Below are 27,250 nucleotides of genomic sequence, written 5' to 3'. Positions count from 1 at the left end.
TTATCCTTTGTAGTTTCTTAAGATGAGTATTTGAAATTTCATATTGTGATAGGTATTTTGCCCGTTCGTGGGCCTCATGCATTTACCTAATTACTTGTGATTACTTGCATATTTTAAAAGTAAATATGCTTTAATAAACATCAGAATAGAATGTACTGAATATATCTTTCATAATTTAGTTAAAATCTTAGAAAAGTTTTATTTATAGATGCAACAAAAAAAGAAACGTTAATATAAAAGAAAAAGAAGTTGAAAAGGCGATGAAATGTTTTTGTTGTTCAAAATATATAGCAGGAAAAGACATCATTATTTAAAAAATAATCTATAAAAATTTCAATTATTTCTTTTGAAGTTTGAATGTCCTTTGTTGTACTTACAGCGTCAACAAACACACAAATGGACAACACATTTCGCTTTATTTATTATTATTAGAGATTTATCGGAATTATTGATCGCATTTCATTTCAAATATATGTGTAGTTTCCAATGCACTAATACTTTGAAATTGATATTTTTAATATCAAATTGTAATATACATTTTAATTATTTTAAAGGTCTTTTACCTGTTTTGATCATTGTGTTCATGTATCTACGAACATGTTCATAAACTGCCTATTACCTTTCCTAATAAATTAAATGTGAAAGTGAATATGATAATAATTCTTTTAACCCAACAGCATTTTAGCTTAATTGAAATCTGCTAGTGAAAAATTAAAGAATCAGTATGATCATTCGCTAAATATATTTTCTAATATACTTAATATCTTAGATGGTTTTGTTTATTGATGTTTAAAAGAATTAATAGAGCTAAAAAAAGAAGGAAGATTCGTTATATTAACAAAGAATATAAAAATATATACTGTTACTTAATTCTTCAATTTTTAACAAAGATAGAAAAATACGAGATTTAATATTAGTTAAATATATTAATAAGGTTTGTTTTTCATCACAGCTATGAAAGATATGACAGCAAATTATTCAAAAAAATATTTTCGGCAAACTATTAAAACTAAGGAAGTTATGGCACAACTAAATTGATATCAAAAAAAAGATAATTAGCTGAATTTTAAGGTAATATATAATGGATTTTTGCGTTATTTTATTCTTAGAATTAATACAGGTGCACGCCAAACTTTCATTTGTTTTTGAATTTTTTTAAAAAAAATCGAAAAATGATTGCTCCTAAATGCATATTCCCATTCTCCAGAGTGTATTTGTATCAAATTGAGAAACTAAATACAGTGATCTGCCACAAGATCGCGAATAGACACACGTTCATTTTTATTATTATTATAGACGTATGAGGTATTTTGAGTTAAATTTTCGATTATCTTTATTAATTTGATTGCTATCAGCCTTCATTTCAAGCTCCAAAAACAATTATTTTATGAAAACAAATTATTCCCTGTCTTATCTTTCATTGATTTTGAGGAAATTTGCGACAAATTTCCCTCTAATCTTTTTTAAAACTTATAAATAACAATAGAATATTGTTTCACTGTCACCAGTATAAACTAAGCAAGTTTAAGCAGAATGTTCTTAAGTTAAATATTTTCTTTTTCAGAATAAGACTGTCAGTAAAGGTTGTGACGTTGTAACGGACAATACACCCATGAGTACTGCACAACTCCTCATGGTTCCACACCAGGGCCAAATGCAGCAGTTTCTTTCACCAGCCCAAATTCAGCAGTTCCTCCAACAGCAAGCGCTCTATTATCAACGTCAACAGGTAAAATATTTTATCTAAGCATATTAAAATATAAATTTCTACTGTGATTTTTTTCATTCATTTTTTTTTCATGTTTAGCAAGTGAGATACGCAAAAGAAAAGAAATTCAATGCAAATCTTTTACATAGCAGCAACTAATGCCATTAAGATCAGAACAAAACACGGGATTATTTATATTCTACATCTAACACACAGGAGTTAAAGAAAAATATTTTCTTGGCGATATATAAAATTATATAGAAAATATCTTCTTTAATTCCTCCAATGAAATGATTCCTTTTTTTTTAATTTTTATATTAAATCATCTGCAGTTTTATTGTTGTTTGAAATTTTTTTCCTCATTTTGATTTTGGGAAGTTCTCACTGGGCATAACAAAATTCCACACTTTATAAAGCTATTAAGTAGGTTACGTTTCTTACTGATAATTGTATTCTTGCCTATCATTAGACCTGGCTCAGCCGTCACTTGTATTTGACGATGTTTGTTAGAATTTTATCGGAGAGAGAAATCACTGAAGCAAGATCATAAGCAAATTTACTAGTGATCTTGAGTTACATTTTATCGACTCTTTATGAATAATAATTACAATATTTTATGAGCGTTTTGCCGCTGATCGAACGGCTTCCAAATTGTACCTAGCATTAAGATCTTGAAAACATTTGTTGAACATGAAATATATGCAACAGGCAAAATCTGTTGCCAAAACAATGTAATAAGGTGGAAACTTTAATTAAACAAACATAAAATTCTTTCAGGTTTAGGTAAAATACATTTGATTGAACTTAATTCATAAATAAAACTTTCAACGCATTTGGGACTGAAAATGAATTGCAAAAATGCAATAAGGCTTTAAAAACGAATGAACTCTAAGCCTTTTTTTGTTTGATAAGTTTAAGAAGATTTTAACACTTCTCAACATGTTAATAGATATCAAAAGAATACGTGCATTTTTTTTCTAATTTGGTGTATAATTTATTTAGAGCAAATACAATTATTAAATGTCTTTTCTAATGCTTGTATCTAATTTTTATACCGCTTCAATTGCATTAACCTCCTGTTAAGTGTATAAGTAACAGAGATAAATGTAGCCAACTATCTGTCTGCTGTACGTTAAAGCAACTCATTCTCAACATGGTATTTAACTACTTTGAAATAAGATGCCGCATAAATTAGTAAATAAAACAACATTTGGAAATAAAAATTTTGAATTAGGAAATTAGCACACATGCAAAACTAACTGCCTTTGCATGTGTGTTAATTTTGCAAATACACTGCATAATTGATGTATTTTAAAAATTTTGTATGATTTTTTTTTTATTTAGCAACATCAGCAACAACAGATGAAGCAACTGGAAGCATTCATTCCCCATCTGCAAGAGCAGATCCAAATGAATATGCTTCAGCAAAATCAAATTTTGCAACAGTTGACCAATCTTCCGATGGAAATCAATCCGGAAAAAGGGACAAGACACCAACTTCAGGCGCAGCTACAACAGCTTTCTGCTCAGCAACATCAATTGATCCAACAACTCCAACAAAGTCATCGACAGTATTTAATGACTGCCAGTCCATATAATACACCAGCTCAAGGTGAGTGGAAGATAAAATGTCAGACATAAAATTTTTAATTTATTTAATTTTGCATTGAAATATGTGTATGTATTTCTGAATTAAATTAAAAAATGTTTTTTAATTACTCGCTTTCATTTCTTGTATATTTTCCTATATATATATGAAAAAGTTAAAAAAATTAATGTTATTGAAAGAATGTCATTATTTTTTTAATATGTGCATTATATAAGAATACAAAATTAGTTAAAATGTTATGAAATTGAGGGTTTTCAAATCATTTTAATCAATAACAACTAGGCAATATCATAATAATAGTATTTAATATTAAGTAAATATATCTTTCCGAAAAATAAGCTATTTTTGAAAGAATCTGTATGTGAATAATTAAAAGTGTACAAATATATACACAAATGCTGAAGACACCAGGATCCATTTTCACAAAGGTAAGTTATTTAAATTATTATCTTCCTTACTTGCTTAATTGGCGGTGTTTATTTCTTGGTTGATCAAACAGAGGTAAGTTTTCTCAGAATTTTTTATAGCAATATTTTTGGTAAAAGCTCTAGCAAATATCATTCTTACCTTTTTTGATCAAATTTTGTTTTTATTCGATTTAATTTTAATATGTTATATTTCCAGATTCAGATTTTTTAGATTTCTGAATTTTATAAGTAGTGCGTAAGTATATATGGAGTATTTATAGAGTACAAGTAAAATTTACTGACTCAGATTTTAGTTAATGTAAATTAATATAAGTAAAATAACAATATTTAGTTAAATATTTCGTTTGATAGCTGAAATTATATGTGTTTAAAGTCCTATTATTATGTTTGAAAGTCTTTTTTTACATATCCAGTTTGATTTTTTGATGTGCTTTCCATTCAAAAGAATTCAAAATTAAATAATACATTCAAAACCTTTTTTCAGAATTTTATTTCTGAAAGAAAACATTTTTTTTTCAGAAATAAAACCAATGTTATTGAATGAAATTGATTGAAATGTTATTATCAATGTTTATTGAATGAAAACGCCGATCTATTTCATTGGGCACCTCATTAGACATATTTATTTTATCATTTTATTTGATAAATGTGTTAATTCATAAATTAAGTAAAATGAAATGAAAATAAAAACGATTACAATAATAAAACAAATACTTAACAAAACAGTTCAAATAAAATTGCAAGCATACAAATATAATCACTCGCATAGACTTCTAAAAAACACAGAAGGATTTTTTTTCCCCTTCTTCCAGATTTATTATCTGTATTTTTACTGCCACTTTTCTCTCGTGATAGCAATGTTCGGAGATATTTTTCCTTCACCTATTTATACTACAATTTCAATACTCATTTAAAACCATTTTCATTTTAAGCCTCTTAAATTTCTTCTTTATGATACAGTTTATGCCGTCGAAGAATAGAAATCGATGCATGCCTGATTTTTTTCACATTAAATTATTTTTAAAAATCATTATTCTGTTGTATTAACTACAAAATAATTATGATATTCGGAGTATGCAAACTTGATTTTGATTTTTAAACAATTTAATAAAAAAATATTAAGTAAATACATCACGCAAATCCATTTAAAATATAAATAATCGTTATTATAATTTTTTCCAAATCTTGCGAAATAATATTTAAATAATTTGAAACCAATTTGCCATACAAACTCGTTTAAAAGTGTTATAGTGCAAGAATATTATAAAATAGGAGTTATTCAAAAGGTACTAAGTTTGATACCTATACATCTGTTTAGGGAAATTTATGGCAGTCCATTATGTCTGAACTATACCGCTTAAAAATAATTTAAAAACTCACTTAAAGGTGCAATTTTTTTAATCATATTTGCTATTTTGTACGATTATATTCATGATGAAAAAATGTAACTAATCCTCAGTGAATATACTTGTGGCAGGTGATGAGTACAAATGCAAATATCTACTATAAATAGAATTATTAAAGAGATAGATTGCCACAGTATGATTTCAGATATTCAAATATTTGAAGAATTGCAAAAACTCAGATGAAGTTCCAAGCAAAAAAATCATTTAATATTTAAACATCACTCGTAATATTCTGTAAAATGAAATAAAATCTCTTTCAACAGCCCCTTTTCTTTGGAGACTTCTTTTACGTAATGTCAAGTGTTTTCAAAGGCCGCAGTAAAACTTTTTCTACTGCCCTTTTCTTTAGAGCTTTTTCATTTGCATAATAACAAGTGTTTTAGAAACGCCACAGAAAAAATTTAAACGTTTTAATTGGGACAACCTCCTTCAAATTAACATAGAATTTTCTACATGTAATATGTTCCGATATTTTAAAATTTCTTATAAAAATCATTGCTGTAATTATTTAATATAAACTAACGTTCTGATTGGATTTCAAAAAGAAAGTGAAATTTATGTAAGAAAAACAAGATATATATATCTTTAAAACCGGAATTCGCCTAGTAAAATTTTCATTTAATACATCGTTATAGTGATGTCATATTAACCATACAATTTTCGTTCATTTCATTTCAGAATAAAATATGAAATGCAAGGCCCACGTTTTAATGGATTTTCCTACTTTTCAAAATAGCTTGAATTCATGTTTAATTCTTCACAAGTCGGTTAACGTTGTCTTAGCTACACTAATTCTCTAGCATAATAAATTGAGAAATGCACAAAACTTAATTACTATGAGGGAATCTACAATCAGTGATGATAACATTTTGTATTGAAATTTTGGATTTCTAAATTACATAGTTTTTTTTTTTTTTTATTCTTATTGCTATTTTCTCAAAATGAAACGCGGTGATAGTTTGCTTTTAAACATTATTCAGTCTAATATATTACAGAAAGCGAATAAATTTTAAAATGTTCTGCATATGATAATCATGATAACATTTTTATTATAAACAATTGAATCAAAAAACAGATAAATAAACAAAAATTTATCAATCACTGAAGAATTTAAGGACATTAAAAGATGTTTTAAGAAGTCCGAATTAAACTACCGCCACCATACTAATGTGTTCGGGGTAATCTGAAGTTTGAGCAGCAGCAGCATAATCAGGAACTAATGAGAACGTAAAATGGCCTCCTTTACTTTCCTCCATACGCCCCCCCCCCTCTTGAAGAGGGTAGGACCCGATGTCGGTATGAAGGCAGTTCAGCCATATATCATTCCTGTATCCACTAGAAAAGCAAGAGCCTATTTACTTATAATCTTTTTTTAAAAAATCAGCTTTTCCGTACTCGAAATCATTGATAACTGTAACAAATAATTAGTCATAATTTCGAAACTTATCATGCTCAAAAGGAATTCCATCTTTCTTTGTAGAGCTAATATCACTGTAGTGTATTCAAATTATTCGTTTTAGTCTAATCGTATTCTGCCATTCCTGCCAACGTTTTTAAAGCGTTATTGTAATAAAAAATTTTGTTTTTTATAAAACTTTTTTGTCGTTTTTTCTAAAACAAATAATAGGAAAAAAAATTCGAATAGAATGTTTTTTGACATAGTAGAGAGATACGAAAAAACTTATCAGTCTTTTAAATATTTGTAAAAAAAAAAAAAAATATGCATTAAGTGAATATTCTTTTTGCATTTTATATTCTAATATTTTAAATGATATTTTAATGACAAGTATTCTTCAGAAATAAAAGGATCTTATTTATCTAAAAAATATACCGTATACTCCCGGTTATCTGGCCTAATGTGGTGGAAGAGCAAACTAGATAGCAAAACAGCCGGATAGGCCGCAGTTCTATGAACTCATTTCTTTGCTCACCAATAGCAGAAGACAAAGTTTTTTTATCAAACGTATTAAGTAATCTTATTGAGTACTTACTATGCGCTCCATTTATCTCAAGCCATGTAGAATGTGAACGCGGCCGCGGACTGGTGAATCGTAGAAGCACTTGCCAGTAACGTGTTGAGTTAAATAGAAGACTCTATATTGGTAATTTATATATGTTTATATACTGCACTGCACGTTTCAAGAATTTATTTGAGATAAAGTAAATTAAAGGATATAAACTGTTAACATTTTAACACAAATTCTATAATGCCTAACTTAAATGCAGGAAACATAAACGAAACGTTTAAGTAACTCATATGCTTAGTTCTTATGAAAATTGACATAAACTGATTTTATTTTTCACTGATAAAGGATTACACAGGTATGAAAAGGTAACCCTAAGATAAGAGTCAAAGTTACAGTATGTAGTTTTTGAAAAAGTTCTTAATAGATGACTGCTTCTGAAACGACTTGTCTTCCTCATTTAATAACAATAAAAGAAAACTAATTTGGATAGTACGGAAGCCGGATAGTCGCGAGCGGGATACTGGGGAGTGTACTGTATATCGAACATTCTGTGGACGATTTAAGCTTAAAAACGATTTCTATTCCGCCCCATTCCGAGTAACACTTCTCAGTTGTAATTAGACAATTCCGTTTCAGCACAATGAGGTTTTTGATCTTTTCTTCCACTTAAGACAACTTTTCCTATTACATTTAAAATAGCACCCACCCCAAATAAAAAGAAGAAGAACCATTTTGTTTCACCTACTATCGAATTATATTACACTTTTACTTTCAGGAATGTGCTATCCTTCTTGATTCAATTAAGAATCTATAGAAAATATGAGGTGCTTGGGGATTATGTGTCATTTTTGTATGGAATATTTCAATTTAATTTTAACTTCGAAATTTAAGAAACGATAGTGCACGGACATGATAATTAAGGGATTAAAAATAATAATAGAATTTCGACATTGAGAAAGGAATTATTTGGAATTTATATATATGTAAATGTTCTTGTTTAACGTAATTTTGTACATTTTATATATTTGCTCCATTACAACAAGACTTTTTAAATTAGTCATCTCGCGAGCCTCTTTTCAGGTAGAAAAGGACAGTTTAACAGCCTTCATTTTTATTCGAAACTGGAAAATAAATTTTTAAAAATTGATATCAAAGCTAAAAAGAAATTAAATCTTAAATAGTTAAATAGCAAATTTTGCAGAAAGTCTTTGAATCAAGGATTTTTGTCCTTATAGATATTTATAAATATGAAAAAGAAAAGAAAGCAGAATGAACTTTTCATATTCCCATAAGAGCTGGCAACCCTTGGTTTCGGAAGCACAGCATTGCATCTTTACTTCAGATTTTCAAGTATTCAAGTATCCTTGAGAAAACGAAACTGATCACAAATGCTTACAAATTTTAACATCATTTTTGTTATGCTGCAATTTTTTATACCCTTTTTGTTTGCTGACGATAATATATTTGAATTCAATGAAGTTTAATGAAAATAATAACGTCATGTTTAAATATTTTATTCAAAAAAATTTTTTTAAATTTCGCAAAAATTTTTTTGCGATTGAATGAATTGAATTTTGAGATATTATAGAAAAAAAAGCAGATATCATATTAGTAAAAAAAAAAAAACTTTGATTTTTTTTTATTCACAATTTCGGATGTTTAATTATTTAGCTAATTAAAATTTTTACATAATGTATTTTAAGTATTCAAAAAATAAGTACTGGTACTTGCCGTTTTCGATCCCACCTTCGAAATTTAGACGGTTTTACATTTTATGAATCAAAAAAACAAAGCAAAATGTTGAAAGAAATTACCGTGTTCAAATATTGAAAAAAAGTGTTGTTGCCTATTTGATCTCAACTGTAGAAATGCAAATATTTGGCGGGTTTTTTTCTGTTATTCTTGTTTCACACAGCATAAAGATTTCCAAAGTTTAAACAAACCCGTATATTAAGAAGACAAGCAACTGCCACCCTGACACCAAATATTTATAAAAAAGAAGAAGAAATTCTAGACTAATCTCTTAAAGAAAACGTTTTCTAAAACTTTTTTTCAAATTCAAATATTGTTTTTCTATTTCACTTTGCGAAAGTTTAAAGGTTTAGTTTCTTTCAAAAGATCTTGAAAAAATATGCAAAAATTAAATTAAGTCCGTATAATGTAAATTAACGTATCGTCTCTCTTTCCTCTCCTATTCTTGCTTATAAAATTTTAAATCGAACTCAGTTTTTCACTAACAAATCGATGTAAAGCTTCAAACAAAGCAATAGTTTGAAATTTAGAAACGAAAACTTTTGAATTTCGCACTTTATTTTATTTCGAAATTCCAGATATTTTATTTCCTTTCAAATAATCTTTAGTAATTTTTTTTAATGTCAGAAAGTTTAAATATGAATTGCATTTTTATTTTTCGCTTAGATGATTTGAGTTTCGATTGTTTTGTTATTTAAAATTACTCATCTTTTAATTATCAAAATTTTAATGCGTATTCTTTTATGTATAAGGAGCTAATTGAATATTAAACTTATTTGTCGAAGAATTTACAGCAATAATAATCAGCAAATTTCAATAGTTTCCTCGGAAAGCGATGTTAAATTCCTTTGAAAGTAGATATAAAGAAAATAAAATTTCAAAAATCTCGCCACTAATTTCATAAGGGGTTGGAGTATGTAAATGGAACAGAGATAGCATAGTTAATGAGATCTTTGCAACCAGATATAACATTAGTAGATTAAAAAGCAGTCGACGTTAGAGTGAAAAATCACTTTTCAATCTCTAAGTAGTAGTAGCTCTAGAAAAATTTTGTGTGCAAAATTTGTTCATTAGGGTGAAACAATAATTCGTTAAACGGGAATTATCTTTCTGTCAGAAATAATAATAGAGAAATTAATATTTCACTTGCTCACATTCAACATTTCCACCTCTTCCATTCCTTCCTATATTATATAGTTACGAATTAGTAATGGTGTTTCCCTGCGCAGTAAATCCCCTAGAAAGGAAGATAGTTTCCCAGAAATATTAATGGATGTCAAGTCCTCGTCTTATCGAAAAACTTGGCGATCATGAGGTGAATTGGCAATGAATTTGGCAACAAAAATGAATATTCGGGAACCTTGGCTTTAGCTCCATTAGGGCGACTCGATTTCTGATGATTGTTCTAGAACATTCGATGGTCTGTCATGAGAGCTGTAAAAGTGTAAACGAACCGACAGTATAGTTAATAAAAGTAGTAGGTGAGTCGAGAGACGCGAGCTGTCTCTTTGGAGTATTGATCTCCTGCAGCTTCTCTATAAGCGCTTTATGCTGTTACGGTTGCTTATTACCGATTTGCTACTTGTTTTCAGCTGTTTATTTCTAGTGTTGTTTTGAGTAGACTTCGTCTGGGTTTCTCTACTGTGAATTCGGGCTTCCTTGTAGAATAGTGCGTCTTCATCCGTTATTAAAACCTGTTGAACTATTCACCATACACATACATGCCTCTGAGTTTGGATTTTCCCGTAATAATATCACTCGCATATTAAAATCCAGTCAGAATTCCTTTATTTATCGTATTCATAAAATAACATGAACAAAGAGTTTGTAAATAACTTTAGTAGAAACAGTGCAGAAATTTTCCCGAATACGTATCATAAGATTCATAGCAGTATTCCTAGAAGCAGATGTACCTAAAATTTCTATAAAAATTTCCAATTGTTGCCTAATTTTTTTGAAAAAGGGGGAAAACTGCTATGCGTAAAATTTCAAATGTTTCAAAAGTAATAACATTTATCCCGTATTAGTATTTATGTAACAAATTAGGGACAAAAAGCAATAAAATTTAATCTGCCCTTCCGAATATAAGACATGAAATAGAAATAAAATGCTAATAAACATATAAAAGAAATATTTTAATTTTTCTACCTGGTATAAACAAATTCCTCTATTTTTTGGGTCAAAAATTTGAGATTTAATCCATGCTATTTTCTTTAAAAAATATAGATAATTATCCACTTGATAGTATTTATTTCAATCGTCACCCGATAACTTATTTCTAAACCATTAGAAATAGACACACAGTTTCAATTGGAAAATTTCTTTAAATAATGTAAAGAATCATATTGCGTTGAAAGAAATTCTGTCATTAAACTGGAAAGCTGCAAAAATTACAAAGGTTAAATTTTTATATGTATCATGTTTTAGTCATATTTAAAAAAATATTCTTGGCACACTAACATTTTTAAAAAAGTTTTACTTCTCTATGACTAGAACTGAATGAGTTACGATTCCTTGAACTTCGTTATTTTAGACTCATTAACACCTGTCTCGGGGAAACTAAGTTCATTAATTGGGTGATCCCCCTCAAAACAGTTGTCGAAATCGTCTAAAAAAGTGACATTGAAATCTTCATAGCTTGATTAATTACGTACACCGAAGAGTGGAACTTTTATTTCAAATGCCTGTGTATCAAGGAAGTTTTTCTAATATCACTAATAGTACTGGAATCTATATAAAAATTTCTATTTTATAAGTTTTTCAGCTTGCATTTATTGAATGAAACAATGTAAAATATTCTTTGTTTGTGAACATTTCACCAATTGGAAATACATGCCTATTTCTGATAATTTAGAAAATATCTTTCAGACCATGATTAAAATGGACTCTCTGTATCACGTGTGATTATATGATATATTTTGTTTTGTACAATTATTGTTATTTCAACCCATATGAAAATTTGAAAAACACTTGAGAAACTAAATCTGTCCAAGCGATTTTTGCCTTTTAAATTAATTACTGTTTAGATTTAGTAACATATTTATGTATGAAACTCTGCAATTCACACGTTCTGCAACACAGACACGTTCTTGCAGGCGATGATGTTTAATATGTATTGACATCTGTTCACAATTAAAATGTGCAAAGCTTCAATTACTTTTAAATCGCATTTATTTATTTATTTTTGCAAGTTTAATATGAATTTACTGCTAAATAATTAAGCTTTTGTTTCGCTTCATTTGCCAATTATGAATATGTCCACCATTGATGAAAATGATATAATATACTAGTAGCAGTAACACAAGTTGAGAATATTGTAAAATACACAATCTGCTGCTTTATTCGGACCAAAAATTACCAGTTGTTTCCCTTTCATATTGTTAATTCCTATAATATGTTAATATTTTTAAGTTATTTACATCTTGTCATTGACAGAAAATTTCAATCGCATCCTTATAAAACTATGTTAATAGTTATATTTCCTAACGCTTATTATTATATTAACATAAAATTTAGGTGTTGCTATAGAAGAAAATCAGTGTAGAATAGCAATATTTTAATCGCATCCAGTATAAGTGGACTCCATTTGTCCTCAAACTACGGAAGATCATATAGAATAATTTTTAAAAGTTTAAATTTCTATTGCATATATCACGAAATTTTAGAAAACAAATTAAATTTTCAAAAATTTAATAAATTTGGATATTATTGAGAAAATAACAAATAAGGCCTTTATATTGAGTAGCAGTAAAATATATATTTAATGAAATTTGATTTTTTTTTTTTTTTCAAATTCTATCTATATAAGATTCATTGAGTATTCAGCTCAAAATTCCGTACTTGGGACTTTTCAGTTCTTTTCCAATCATCACTTTTAACATTATTTCAAATTTAAAAGTACTGTGTATTCCATGTGTCTTTTGAGGTGTTAAAAGACATGGGACGTTTTGTACCCTGAAAAAAATTCTTTTTTCAATTTTTGACTCACAAAATAGGAAATATTGCTGATTGCGGAAATGTATAGAGTGCATAGATTTAAAAAGGAGAAACTCGTAAATTAATTTTTAAAGATGTATTAATAAAACCCCTAAGATTAATCTTTTTATCTTAGGGCCCTTATTAATTTGATTTATAATACAATTTTTACATTTTCCTCAAAACACTTTTTTTTTGTCAGTTTTCGGTGCATATTCGTAAAATTATTTTTATTGCATTCATATGAAAATTTATACTTTAAAATTCGTAAGCATTACGCATCTGTTAATTTCATTTTTAACTTATTTCTGAGTTGTAGAATTACTTTAAGATGCTATTTATTTATTATGACTAATATATAATTTTCAGATTTTCAAATTCATTGATTCAAAATAAGATTTTTTAAAAACTTTGAAAACGTAATAAAATGAAAATAAATTTACTGTTGTTATTAGTGAACTTGTAACTCTCACATTTTGCTTATTTTGGAGTGGTTTTATTCGATTTTTTTTTCTTTCAAAGCATACAGATTTACGTTTATAAATTAGCTGATTATCGTATCACAATGTATTTTCTATAACTATTAAAAATCAAATACTATAAGAAACCAATATTTTTATATTCTTTCATAATGGTTATTCTAAATAGCTCATTCTTTTTCTATATATATTAAATTATATATTAGATAATATTTACTTGGAAAAAGCTTATTTACAATTCAAGTTTTATCGATTTTTGCTGTCAAGAATGTCCCAGTTCCTTAATATTACGTCTCAAAATAACACTATTAGTGCTGGTAAAATATGAAAACTGTATTATGGATATTCCACGGTTTCAACAACGAAGATACACTCGCAATATCCACAATTTTGGTGTTATCTATTATTAGGCCAACACCTTCTGTGTGCATAGCAATTTCTTTTTTCTTCAGGTGAGAAATGTGACTCGAATTCTACTCCCTGGAAGAATAACGAGGAGTTAAACATCACAAACGGCAACCATGTTACCCCAGCCTCCACTTCACAACCGCAAAACGGTCAGCAAAATGTCGGGTCTCCTTCTCTGACCCCTCCAACTAACCGTCGGACGGCCACACCCAAAGAGGAATCCCAAACCCATCTTCTGTTTGGTCATGGCGTTTGTAAGTGGCCTGGATGCGAGACCTTCTGCGATGATTATCAGGATTTTCTTAAGTAAGTATGCCTGATCACATGTCTTATGCAAAATCAGAGACATGCCGTAATAATGCCTGACAGGAGATTTAACTTATTCATTGTAGAAAACTAGATTGTGCAATACAAGTGGTGAAGATTGCTGAATCAATAATGCCTCTCATAAAGTAAATAAAACATCAACATGAAAATCCTCTTCACACGCCATGGCCATGACTGTGTGATCAGTAACAGCGTGTTATATTATAATTAGTTTTTCTCTCGCTTTCATATGCGCGTGTGTGAATGCGAGGATTACCTGTCACTGTGCAGTAAGCCTCGCTGAACTGCCTATGGTAAAGAAAAAGAACGGTGACAAAATTTATTTAATTTTATGCGGTCTCTGCATTTATTCATCGTATGTACACTGAAAGGCAAAACGGCATATCTTTGCTTTAGCCGTTTTCATTTACTAAAGCGTTTTCCAACGTTACAGATACTTATTTATTTCCTTCGTTCAATTTTTGTTGCTAGAAATTCTGTGGCATTTTGAGGTTTAGTTTGAATTTTTTTTAAAAAGAACTTTTTCTGTTATTGAGTATCACTTACATCTTAAAAATGAATTATTTATTGAGTATTGAAATCATAAATCGGGTAATATATGACATTTCTAGAATTAATATAAATGAAAATGTGTTTCATATTTTTCTGAAATAAGTCAAAAACCGTAGGCATATTATTTGATTTAAACATTTTAAAATGCAAATTAAAATTTTAATCGATTTAAATTTTACGAGATCTATCAAAGAATTTTCCATTGAAAACTTAATTACCATTCGTTATTTTCTCCCACATTTGTTCATCCCTTCTGACTGATAATCTTCCCGCTTCTAGGAGCAGTGTTAAAATTCTAGCTGTTAAAAATGAGTTTTCATTGAAGTGAAAAGATAATATACTAAGCATAAGCATTTCACTTCATTTTCCATTCAGAATTTCACAGTTTTAGATTCTATTTTGAAATTTGTAAATTTTTGATAATGACTTTCATTTATCTGAACGTAATAAACTCTCCATAAATATCAAACCATTTAAGACCAAATGGTGAATGTCTGAAATATAACGAGATTAATGAACATAGACCATATATGTATAAATGTATTTTGCTGATTCGAACCCGTCATCACCAAGTATTTTTAAGCAATAGTAATGGAATAAAAAAGATTTGGTTCACTTAAGAAATTAATCTTTGAAAAGAAAACTCGATTTATTTACACTACAAACTCTTTTCGTTTTGAATAGCCAACTTGAATTTTCTTTGGTTGGAGGACGAACTCATTTAGATACCACATCCAACAATTTACCTACTCACCAAACCAATATATTCAAATCAAAATATAACTTGGTAGTTGTAACGAAATTGAAACCCATTTTTCTCCCTGATAGTTTAATGAGGTTTGAGACAGTAAAATTCATATATATCATCGGTATATTGCTTGAAGTTATCCAAGTCAAAAGAAAAGTACAAAGAATTAATGAAAGTACAAAGAAAGTACACGAATGAATTCTTCTCAAAATATCATCTCGTTAACAAAAATCATATATATGAATGTATTATTAATATATAATAGGTACTGCCAATATATTGATATATTTCTGTTACAGTAGTGAAATTTTAAAACAAGAATATATTAACTCGTTTTTCTTTTTCTATTGACTTGATCCCTTTTAGCAGTCTCATGTTCTGCTATGTCTCATTGTTTAAAAATTTATGAAAACTTTGGCTGTCAGCCTCTGTGATAATAACCCCCTTTCATATTGCCTTTAGACTGTAATAACTTTAGACTTTTTACTACAAGAATGATGAAAAATTATTTGCTGGATTGAAATAGTATGCAACAGGCATTAATTCAAGATTATACTGGACCAAATCAGACTAATTCTGTTTAATTGATAACACTGAAAAATGAACCAATTCATACCCGGACCTTTGGTGAAATAAATCAAGACCCGTAGTCAAATCCAAATTCTAGAAATCGCCTGCTGTTAAAGTTTACCCATTACATTGAGACTTTGTCTTTGACTTGTTTGTAATCTTGGCGATATCAGCTATGCAAACCTATACATTAAAGATTAAGATTCTTATTATGAGGAGCTGTGTTGGATATTGCTACTGAGGCTACTATGAATTTTTTTGTATTTTAAGCATATTATCACTGTTCATCGTATAAAAGAGTTTCCTCATCTTTGTAGCATCAAGAATCTGTAAAAATGGCGATGGGCTTTAATTAATAGTGTGCATACTTCATTTGCTTCGCTCTCACTTCAATAGCGTGGCCTTAACTCGGAATCCTGCATCTGATATCAAATTGCAATATATCAAGCCAATTTGTGCTGGAACATATTTTAGAAAAATGGCAGATTTATTATCTTTTAAGTCTTCTATATAATTCCGAACACAACTTTAGTATTATTGTCTATATGCAGCCATCTGATATGAATACATAATCTTCAGATAGTTTCAGTTTCATTCTTGTTTGGGTAGTCGTAACGAAATGGCCCACAAAATTCACAAATAAATTAAGATGCATATTGTCCAATTCAATTAAAATGATTAATTAAAAAGTACGATAAATGCGCTATCAACAATTTTTAATCGCTTTCTTGTTTTCAAAATTGTTTCATCATATTTTCTTTAAGTGAACGCTTTTAAGAAATTTTAGTACTGCCATCATGAGCAGTGAACTGAAATAATTAATATCACGTTGGAAAGCGTTTTATTGTTTGCATAAGGCATTTTAAGAATATATTACTCGGGCATGCTTTCTGAGATGGTACAATATAGATAATAAGCAACAGGTTTGTAAATTAATAAATTTTACTTGATCTATTTAAATAAAGTTGCAAGAACTCAATGAAAGACTTCATCGGAGACAATATTCAATGTTTATAATACAGATGTGTTTTTCTCTCATATGAATCATAAAAAAATTAGGCATAATTTTTTCCCCTTCTGTGTTCTTTTTCTGTAGGCACATGAATTTAGAACACCAGTTGGATGACAGAAGCACAGCTCAAGCTCGTGTTCAGATGCAAGTGGTGTCACAGTTGGAGATTCAACTGGACAAAGAGAAAAATCGGCTTCAAGCTATGATGGAACATTTGCACATGAAAACTTCAGCATCTGGAAATTTGGAAATGGTAGGCGTAATTGATTGAATACAATCGTTAACAAAAACTACCAAACCTAATTTTTACAATCTATTACTGATTCTTAAAGAAATAATTTCACTTAGAAAATCTTAATTGCATTGCTGAATTTTGAGGAATAAAAGGAATATATTTTTTACAAAAACTGCTGCGACAATATTACATAAATTATCATATTATGATAGTAACTTAATCATTAATTTAATTATTCTGTTGCGTTTTTATGATAAAACTAGAAGTTGTCTTATATAAATTAGGGGAAATGCATTAAATTAAAAGCAGCTCATAGACATAATAAAACCCTTTTCTCAAAAATTGTATCAAACCGTGTTAATATACGAGGCAATTCAAATTTCAATGTACATCCTTCATAAAAAATATATACATCTTATAGTCAAAAATTTACCATCGATTTCATTCATAGGAAAATAAATTCAATAAGAAAAAAAATTGTCTCGCCGATTCTTTCTGCATTGTAGATGCTCAGAAATCATTTACGAAAAAGCAACAAACCCTTGCCAGTGAAACATAGTATCTTATTCTAAATTTTTCTTCTGAACATAAAACGAGATTTTTTCTTTAAATTCAGTTTAGCTTTAGATTTCTTGGAAAGATTATGGTCCCAAAACGAAACCCGTTAAGTAGAAATTCATCTTAAGTCGTGTAAAGTGGAATGCAAAATAAATAAATAGGATAAAGTATGAAATTTCGACAAGTATGGCATCAGTTTGGAAAAATCATATTTGTAATTTTTTAATAAATTAATTTGCTAATTTAAACCTTTTGAATCTTCTTTAACACTAGGGAATTAACTATACATATTTTTTAGTAAGAAAGTGATGAAAAATTTGTAATATCTGTTTCTGTATATTAAAATTTCTATATATCGAATTCTTTTCTAGGAATCGTCATGTTCATTATATAGATAGATGTTCAACTATATTTACAAAATGGTTGATACAGACTTTATTTTATATTTCAATAAAATTTTCCCTACATTTTTTATTAAATCATCCAGAATTCCACTATAAACTCAAATACGTCTAGGAACTGAAAAAATATTAATTAGTAAAAATGTATATGATATTGCACATCCAAGTGCGAGATGCAGGTAACGAACCAATTATTGAACATCTCGTCCTATTAAAAAAACAATTTATTCGAGTATGTTCGATTCGAAATCAACTAATTTTCATTAAATTATTGATTGAGAACTAAACAGGATAATGTCTGGAAATGCCAAAAGCGAAAATATTGGGAAATTGCAAAAAAAATATTCCATCAATTCGTAGGTATTCACTTACCTTTTTGCAGCCGAAAAGTCGCCAAGAATGTAAGATATTTAGGAAGTTCTAATTTAAATAACAGAAATAATAATTAATTCTTAGCTGATACCATTCTAATCTAGTTTGTAACTGTTGTTCATTTAATATGCTAGAAAATTCCAGTTGTCTAGTTTGTTTGCTTCTATATTTGATGAATAATATTAACAGCTAGACTGAAACAGATGGAATTCAATCCGCGTATGAACTTTTATGTCATTTCTTTGTCACAGGGTAATCCGACTAATAAGAACACTAACAACTGCAAGCTTCCTTCCTCTAAGCCTCTTCATCCATCCCCTCCACTGAACTTGCTTCCTCCATGTAACCAAATGCCGCTCTCGATGTCCAGCATGTCATCATCTATACTAAACATTCCATCAAGACTTCTGCCACCTCTCAGCCAGCCTTTGCTTCAACCTTCCTCTACAGGACCCATACGGCGCCGGCTCAGCGACAAAGGATACCATCACTCGATGTCTGGTAAGTCTCACAGAAAGGACAAACTTCGTATTGTTGCCAGTTCTGTATGCGCCTCTAAAGAGCAACATTCCATGATCTGTGTGATTTCGAGAAGCCTTTACTTTACAAATGGCACAAATTCTGTACCAGATACAATGACAGATGTCTGATTAAGCAGTGGACTGAGGAGAGCCTCAGACATATTGATTTAAAAAATGTTATTAGTCTAGTTGCTAAGTAATTAGATTTGTAAAAATTCTATTAATTCTAAAATATTAGCGAAATAGTAACACTTTATCAAATTTAATTAGTTTCTTGCGTAATTACGTTCACTTGGATATAACAATATTTATTTACACCAAGAGTTTGTTTAAATAATATGACTATAAGGAATCTGTGTTTGTACACAATAAGTCATGATAATTACATAAAAACATAAGTATTTTCCTAAAGTAATAAAAATAAAAAAAATCGATACGTTAACAATTCATTTTACTTTAAGTTAAAAATTTGGAATTAAATTGACCAGCTTATTAAAAAAGAAGCCTCATAATATGCACTACCTAAATCAATCACGGCCAGACATTGATTTTCCTTTGGCCACATTCTGTTATAAACGCCATGCATATAAAAGCGTGAATACATTCGTGAGCCAAACCGTTCGTTGAAATTCTTTTCACTCAACTTTTGCAGGTCTATGAAGAAAAGATGAACCAATCGCGAACCATCATTTGTCAGTTACCAATGCGTATACTTGCAATTATGTCTTAGCACGAGACAATAATTCAATTTTGAAGATCAATAATGAGGCTACAGCGATATCCAATTTTCAAAATCGAAGGTCAATTGGCTCAACTAAAATTACAGTTAATTTAAAATTATCTTATTTCAAAAGATTGATTTTTCAACTTTAACATTAAAAAAAATATATCTCAATTTAACTTTAATTACCTTTTTTGTCTAATTTTAACAAATACTTACAAATATGTTTTTAAGTTTCGCTGTAGTACCATATTTAAATCTAGTAATGAAAATCAAACTCATTTCACTATTACTTCCATTTTTTATGCATTTTTTTTCCATTTTTAAAGTTATGTTTAATAACGATTACTTTCTTTTATATATGAATTCCAAAGGAGATTTTCACACTTCTTAAAATATGTTTTCCAACTAAATGATTTTTAATTCACTTGATAAAATTCGCATCATAAAATATTTTCTCACGTCAACTTAAAATTGGTCCTTTTTACTTTCTCGTATATGAAATATAGACAAGGTATTGTAATCGTCAAAAAATTCAAACTCGAGATTTGGACGAATCTCCACGTTTCACACCTCTCTGAGTTTGAAAACACATTTTTGACATAATATTTGTTTGTCTGTCCGTCTGTCTGTCTGTGAAAGTGATAAATAAAAAAAGCTTTGAGCTAGCCAAATGAAATTTGGTATATCAAATTTTTGTTTGGTATACCAAATTTTTGTATATCAATTTATTTTGTTATCAAATTTTGAAAAAAATCCATTCACAGAAATATTTGTCAGATTGTTCGATTACAATGAACAACTCCAAAACGCAAAGAGCTAGGTAGATAAAGTTTGGTGCACATTTTAACATCTAAAATGCAGATTGTTATCAAATTTTGAACAAAATCCATTCACGGAAAGTATCTGTCTGGCTGTTCAATTACAATGAACTTTATAGCTCCAAAACGTAAAGAACTAGGTAGATAGTTTGGTACACATTTCAACAACTAAAATGTAGATTCTTATCAAATTTTGAAACAAATCTCTTAAAGAGTTTACCCTTTGTTAGCCTTACATTTGTACATTGTAAATGCAATGACTTAAATCAATAAAATTTAATACATGATTTTGTAACTACAACTGTAGTTCCGTGTTGAATTTTGATTTCAGTTAGTCGGAAAAAAAGTCGTGTTAAATGCACACCAAAGATCTATAATTTGTGGCAATTGTTTGTCATTGCTATTCAAAGAATTCGCGGCCTTACCCAAGATCCACAAATTTATGTAGGGGAAGGAAGATAAGAATTTTATTGGAGAGAACGCGGAAAAGATTTGGAAACACCACTTCCCGTGGTTTTAATTTGATAACAGAATTTCATTTCAATTTTGCAGTCATTATAATTCAAATTCCCTGTCTTTTAGACATTTTAAGGAACAAAAGATGAAACTGGGCGTCTACTATCCTTGCTATGCCTCTGCAGTTGGCTGTATAGTAATTGCATATGATATTTTTTTTCGGAGACACATGCAGATTTATAACCTCATACAGATTGTTCGAAAAATTGTGATTGTTTGAGGCTAGGAAAAATTTTATACTATTCAGAACGTTTTATAAAAAGTTATATATTAAAAAATATATATATTTAAAATTCCATTAAAAAACTTGGATATGTTTCACTTTTTTTTTTCTGATACCCCTCCCCCCGCCGTTATTATGAGATTACTGTTTTTGTTAATATAATGTATTGAATTTTGTTACTTGATTTGAAATTTTTTCAATTGAATGATAAGGGTTTCGTAATTTTCTTACTATGCTAATACCATCGACAGTAATCGTATCTCTATATATAATGTGCAATAAATTTATTTTTTTCAAATTCACAAAAAAATTCGAAATATTTCAGCACTAAGTAGTGGATTTAAATAGGTTCCTAGTTAATAATTTCTCATATGTATTCAGCTACTTTAATTTTTTCGAAACTATTTTTCAAATCACTTATAATAATAGAATATTCTACATCTTAATGCTTGCAATTTTGATAAATGTAGCATCTATGTTAAATCATTGTACGAATAGCATCGTAAAGAATAATTCTGCTTTTTACATAGAAGATACGAAAAGAAATTGTTTGTTAACATGATTTATTTAAAAAGAATAATTAATTGCCTTTGGATGCTTCAACCCTAGAAAATAGCGAACTCTGATCTTAGGGCGCCATCTGTTGAGCTTAGCAATAATTACAAAGATTAAAAGCAATCCTCCGCCCCTTGTATTATTATTTGGATTCGAAAGAGTTAGATATTCATTACTCGAAAATTTCACAATGAATAAATAAATTCCAAGAACTGAAAAAAAAACATGACTGGAGAAATGATTAATTTTCGGTTTTTCATGTATTACAAAATAAAGAGAGAAAGAGAGGAACTGACCTCGTCTCGCCATCTATTGAATAAAATTAAAACTAATTTTTATTTTTAAAAGTGGGAAGATTCTTTACTTTCTCATCGCATAAATTACGATGCTATAAATAACTGAAATTACTCTAAATTTACTGCAAAAGATTGAAGGAAATTTAAGTTATAAAGAATAACTGAAATTAGTTTTACGCTCCTTATTGCTATTGAATCAGGATCAGTAGCATTAGCAAAAAATATTTTTTTAAGTTTTAATAACAAATAATTCTATAAAAATATAAAAATAAGCCTAAATAATTACCTTAGTTAAAAAAAAAAAACTAAATTTACATTAAAAAAATTTCCTGATACAAAAGCTTGTGCGGACATATTTTTTTTTTTTTTTTTTTTTTTCAACTTGCTCACACACACACACACACACACACACACCCAAAAAAAATTTATGACATTTATGGTTTTTAAAACAGATATTCGTCATTCAGTTAAAATATTTATCACAAAGTGGTATGAATTTTCCCAGATTTTTTACCTTTTCCGTTTTGCATGAGGGGTCAGTAATCTGATTTTAACACTCAACATATGTAATCACTCCTACTTATATTGCACTTGCACATTCATAGATGGCAACATGATCCGGGATTAATAATCGTGATGAAAAATTTTATACATAATTTTTTTTTTTCAAATAAACAAGAAGTTAGACTAGAAAAGGATTAAAGAAGACTGTGACTGCTCGTTCAGGACTATAATTAATTATTAATCCCTTAACCTACGAATTTACTTCCTAATTAGATGACTCATCCTATTTGGGATACTTATTACTATTTCGATTCCTACAATAATATAATGGCATTTGATATACTGAACTGAATTTTGAAGTGAATTTTTCCATTTTAAATTACTTAATACTTTCACTTAATTGCGGATTTAAAAATTCAGCAATTTTATGTACGAGCCAGACTCATCATTGTATGTGAAAAGGTTGAAATTTTATAAAAATAAAGCTTCATAAGTACAATGCCCGATTAAGTTGTTTCTAATGTATGCAGAAAATCAAAAATTAGTAATTTTATGACTTCTGAAAACCATTTGAAATTTCCCAGTTTAACGATAGGTAGTTAATTAGGTAACAATGATGTTCAATTTTCTTAAAGTTTTTTTTTTTTTTCATCATCACAAAAATTCACCCATTATATTACTTCTGCGTCATTTTTTCTTACCCTAGTCTTCTACTGAGTTAAATTTAAACGACAATAGTGTATCTTTAATATGTTATTCATGTATTAAATGTTGATTTTAGATTATATTAGGCTTTGCAGTCCAGATTCCATTGAACTTTGGTTGTATGTGGTGAAATTATATATGTTAAATAGTACTCAGCTCAGTGTAGAATGGGAACTTCGAGTGGTATTCAATAATGGACTGGCCATGTTGCCAGCTTACTCGAAGGCAAGTGGACCCCTTACACATACAACAATATGGGATTCTTGAATGCGCGTATGTGAGAGTAAGTCAAGAACCTGCTCCATCAAGTCTAATGCGCCCTTTCCAACCGAATAAACAAAATAGCAAATAGCTTTATGTTACAAACACACAGCTTCTATGCATTACCAGAGATGTCGTGGTCATTTTAGATTTCTATTAGTTTTAGAAACTCCATCATGGCAGAATAAAGGGCGATATTCTTCTTTGAATAATGTAGTAACTGGTCACTGACTTTTTATTTCCTCCTATACAAAACGTACTGAGAAAAAATATTTTAATCGTTAAAAAACCGACTTTGACGAATTTCTGTGTTTCCGACTTTCTTGAATTTGGAGTTATGTTTGTCAATGAATACATTAACTCAAAAATGTTCTGAATTAAACAATAAAAAAACGTTTTGCGATTGGGCTTTCCAACAAGGAATTTTTATCGAATTTTGATCGAATATTTTTGATTAAAATAGAAATATTATTTGGACCAAATAATGTTTTTTTTTAAATTTTCATATTTTTTTTAAAAAATTATAGGCAGTAGAAAATATCTGAAAAATTTCCAATCATGATTATTTTCTATTACTTATTAATTATTGAAGAATAATACAACATTTAACCAAGCACTGTGAAAGGCATAGCTTGGGAAGTAAATAAAATGATTTAAAATAAATGAGTAATTCAGTTCTGTTAGAATGACAGCGCTAAAAAGAAATTAATCTGACAATTAACCTTCCATTAATTAATGATTTCAATAATTGTCACGAAACCTTTCATTAACTCCATTTTATGTATTATCATGAAATCTTCTATTCATAAGCAGAGTTTCAATAAAATCTATGGATATCTATAGCATACAACTATTTATGTTTAATTTTTTGTATGATTTTCAATTCACGTATCATCCCAAAAATTATATTAGCCTTTTTTTTTTTTTAATTGTATGCACTATATTTGTTTGAAAATTTTTTATCAATTCCTTATAAAAACTGATTGATAGTAATATGGATGTATGTACACTCTCGTTGTCTCTTGAAAACCAATATTTTCAGAACTAATCCGCTGCTGTTGAATGTCATCTTATCTTCCTTGTTGTTATGTTATCTTTCTTGACATTTAATTAACACTCAAAATATAAAAAATTCTTCCTCATTAGCTCAAAAATAAATTTTTATAATAGAATTGTCTTACAAGTGAATCAAATCTCCCGAAATTCTACAATATTATGCAATTTTTTAAAAAAATTTCATGTTTATGATATGCAATTTCGCCTTCCCTTTTACACTTTTAATGAAATACATGAGACTAGAGGATTTCCAATTAAGTGGATCAAGATTTAAAACCCATTTTGATTCAAACATCCTGAACCTCGTCAAAGGCTGTAAATATCTTTATAGTTTTCTTGGAATAGTAAAGAAAAATATGAATTTATATCGAAATGTGTTTTACAGATCCGCATGGATATCCAGAACCTCCTGTTCGAAGAAGGGCGGCAGAAAGAGTCAACTTAGATATCACGGAAGGTAACTAAGATTAATGAAAAAATTTTGAGTAAAAGAAATAAACACCAACCTCTTTGTAATTAACGTTTATAAACAAAAAGTTATTTATGAATTATTTTGTTTTGTAACAATTTATAAAAACCTTCTACATTTCAGAAATCACCAGAAACCGGGAATTTTACAAGAATGCAGATGTCCGTCCTCCATTCACTTATGCCTCTCTTATTAGACAGGTAAATAATTCAATAAAAGTCATTTTGAATTCATTTAGTAAAAATATGTTTTTTAACTCATTTTATTGTTAACAATATACAGTCATCTCAGTAAACCAGCAGATGTTAATCGAAGTTGTCGTTAATGTCAAGGTGCACGTAAAAATGCCATTTAATAGCAATATATGTCTTATTGCCCAAAATATATAAAATTATATACAATAAATATTACAAAATAAAATTCAAATTTTACCAGCAGCCTATTGCTTACGTCGTACCAAGATAACACACATCAATTAACATATAGTGACGTGTTTTTCCTTTAACACTTTGGAAGGCCGGATTTGCGAAATTCCGGATTATAGAGAGACAGCTTTAATTACCCTTTAGGTTTCGACTAAACCTAAATTCACTAAGATGCGTTACATATTTTCAAAATATCTTTTAGAAAAATTGATAATTTTTATCTCATTGATCACTTCAGTTCAGATGGCTTATGCTATGGCATTCAATTGAAATCTGTATTTTACTTTTTAAAATTTACAATAACATTATCAAGTTATCTACTCACTTAAATTCGATCTACATATCAAAAAAATATGGAGAATATATCATTCAATCCAGGCTTGGCATGGAATGGCTTGGAATGTATTACAGTGAAAGACCGATATCTGGTAAATGTCGACTTCCTCCAGTGAATGTCAGCATTTACGTAGTTGCCATTTCGGTGAATGTCCAACATTTACCGGATAAGAATATTGATACACATGGAAGAATGTTTACATTCTCTTATTTCGGTCTTTCACGGTAACAAATACACAAAAGATTAATAGGTAACTTATCCAAGTCACTACCACAGAATGCAACTTGAAATCAAGCCGTTGTAAAGCAATGGTAAAAATCTTAATTGTATACCTCTTATAAATTCGATCGGTTTTTTTTTTTTTTTTTTTTTTTTTTTTGTCATTACTATTTATTTTTCAAATCTGAAAATTTTGGGATGTTCCGAAAGGTATTCATACCCCTCTGTGCGTATCCCTTGGGGTATGAGTACCTCTTATAGCTAACAGCTGACTTATGAAATCCTTATCATGTCTTCACTGGTGAATTTAAATGACTGGCCGCATCCAATCGCTAATCAATCTATTCTGTTAGTCCTACTATAGCAAACCTCAGACATCTCACCTACTTATTGATCCCTATTGGGAAAAAAAGCCATTTTTAGCTAAACTTATTAGTATATCATCCGATACCTGGGACTTGAGCCCTGGATAATTAACTTTCTATCCCCATACTTGAAATGACCCCAAAGCAGTTGACTCAAAAATTAAACAATTGCTAAACGACACCTGTCGCATTTAAATTGTGTATACATTTTTTATCATTATAAATGTAATAATTTTTTTATTATTTCATCGCAGGCCATTATTGAATCTCCAGAAAGGCAGCTAACTTTAAATGAAATTTACAATTGGTTCCAGAACACGTTTTGTTACTTCCGAAGAAATGCAGCAACGTGGAAGGTACTGTATTCCTTACAGATTTAGGTTTAATACAAACTCAATATCTTTATCAAATCTCGATTATTCCACAATTCGGAATTGATTTCCTTATTTTTTTTAAAGTTGTATAAAGCAAATTTTACTGGATTTCTGTGTGGGAACTTAATTTACAAAGTCCTAAGTATGATTTCAATTGAAACAAAGAAAAAAAAGATTCACAATATAAATATTAATCAGAAAATGAATTTTTAATTATAAATCAATTTCAACTTTTCTTGTAGAAATCACATTTTATCTTTCTTTTCTTTTTTTTTTTTTTTTTTTTTTCTTCTTTTTTTTAAAAAAAATTTTATTCTTAGTTCCTAAATAGTTATTATTTTCAGGAGATAAATTTCTTAACTACATGGATCTTAA

At 28.8% G+C, this 27,250-nt stretch overlaps 1 protein-coding gene across 1 annotated transcript in view; it reads left to right on the top strand.

Annotated features, from left to right (window-relative positions):
• The window catches only part of LOC129960408 (forkhead box protein P1-like), a 308,702-nt gene that overhangs the window by 268,918 nt on the left and 12,534 nt on the right, over positions 1 to 27,250 (top strand). The window contains exons 5-12 of the mRNA XM_056073826.1: positions 1,565 to 1,729; positions 3,053 to 3,320; positions 13,777 to 14,038; positions 17,026 to 17,194; positions 18,759 to 19,008; positions 25,072 to 25,143; positions 25,279 to 25,355; positions 26,756 to 26,857. Of these exons, the coding sequence (XP_055929801.1) occupies positions 1,565 to 1,729; positions 3,053 to 3,320; positions 13,777 to 14,038; positions 17,026 to 17,194; positions 18,759 to 19,008; positions 25,072 to 25,143; positions 25,279 to 25,355; positions 26,756 to 26,857 (1,365 nt within the window). The remainder of the gene's footprint in view (positions 1 to 1,564; positions 1,730 to 3,052; positions 3,321 to 13,776; positions 14,039 to 17,025; positions 17,195 to 18,758; positions 19,009 to 25,071; positions 25,144 to 25,278; positions 25,356 to 26,755; positions 26,858 to 27,250) is intronic.

Source organism: Argiope bruennichi, chromosome X2 (assembly GCF_947563725.1).
Source record: "Argiope bruennichi chromosome X2, qqArgBrue1.1, whole genome shotgun sequence".
Taxonomy (NCBI): Eukaryota; Metazoa; Arthropoda; class Arachnida; order Araneae; family Araneidae; genus Argiope; species Argiope bruennichi.
Note: the sequence above shows the minus strand (reverse complement) of the source record. Positions and strands in the feature narration are given on the sequence as shown.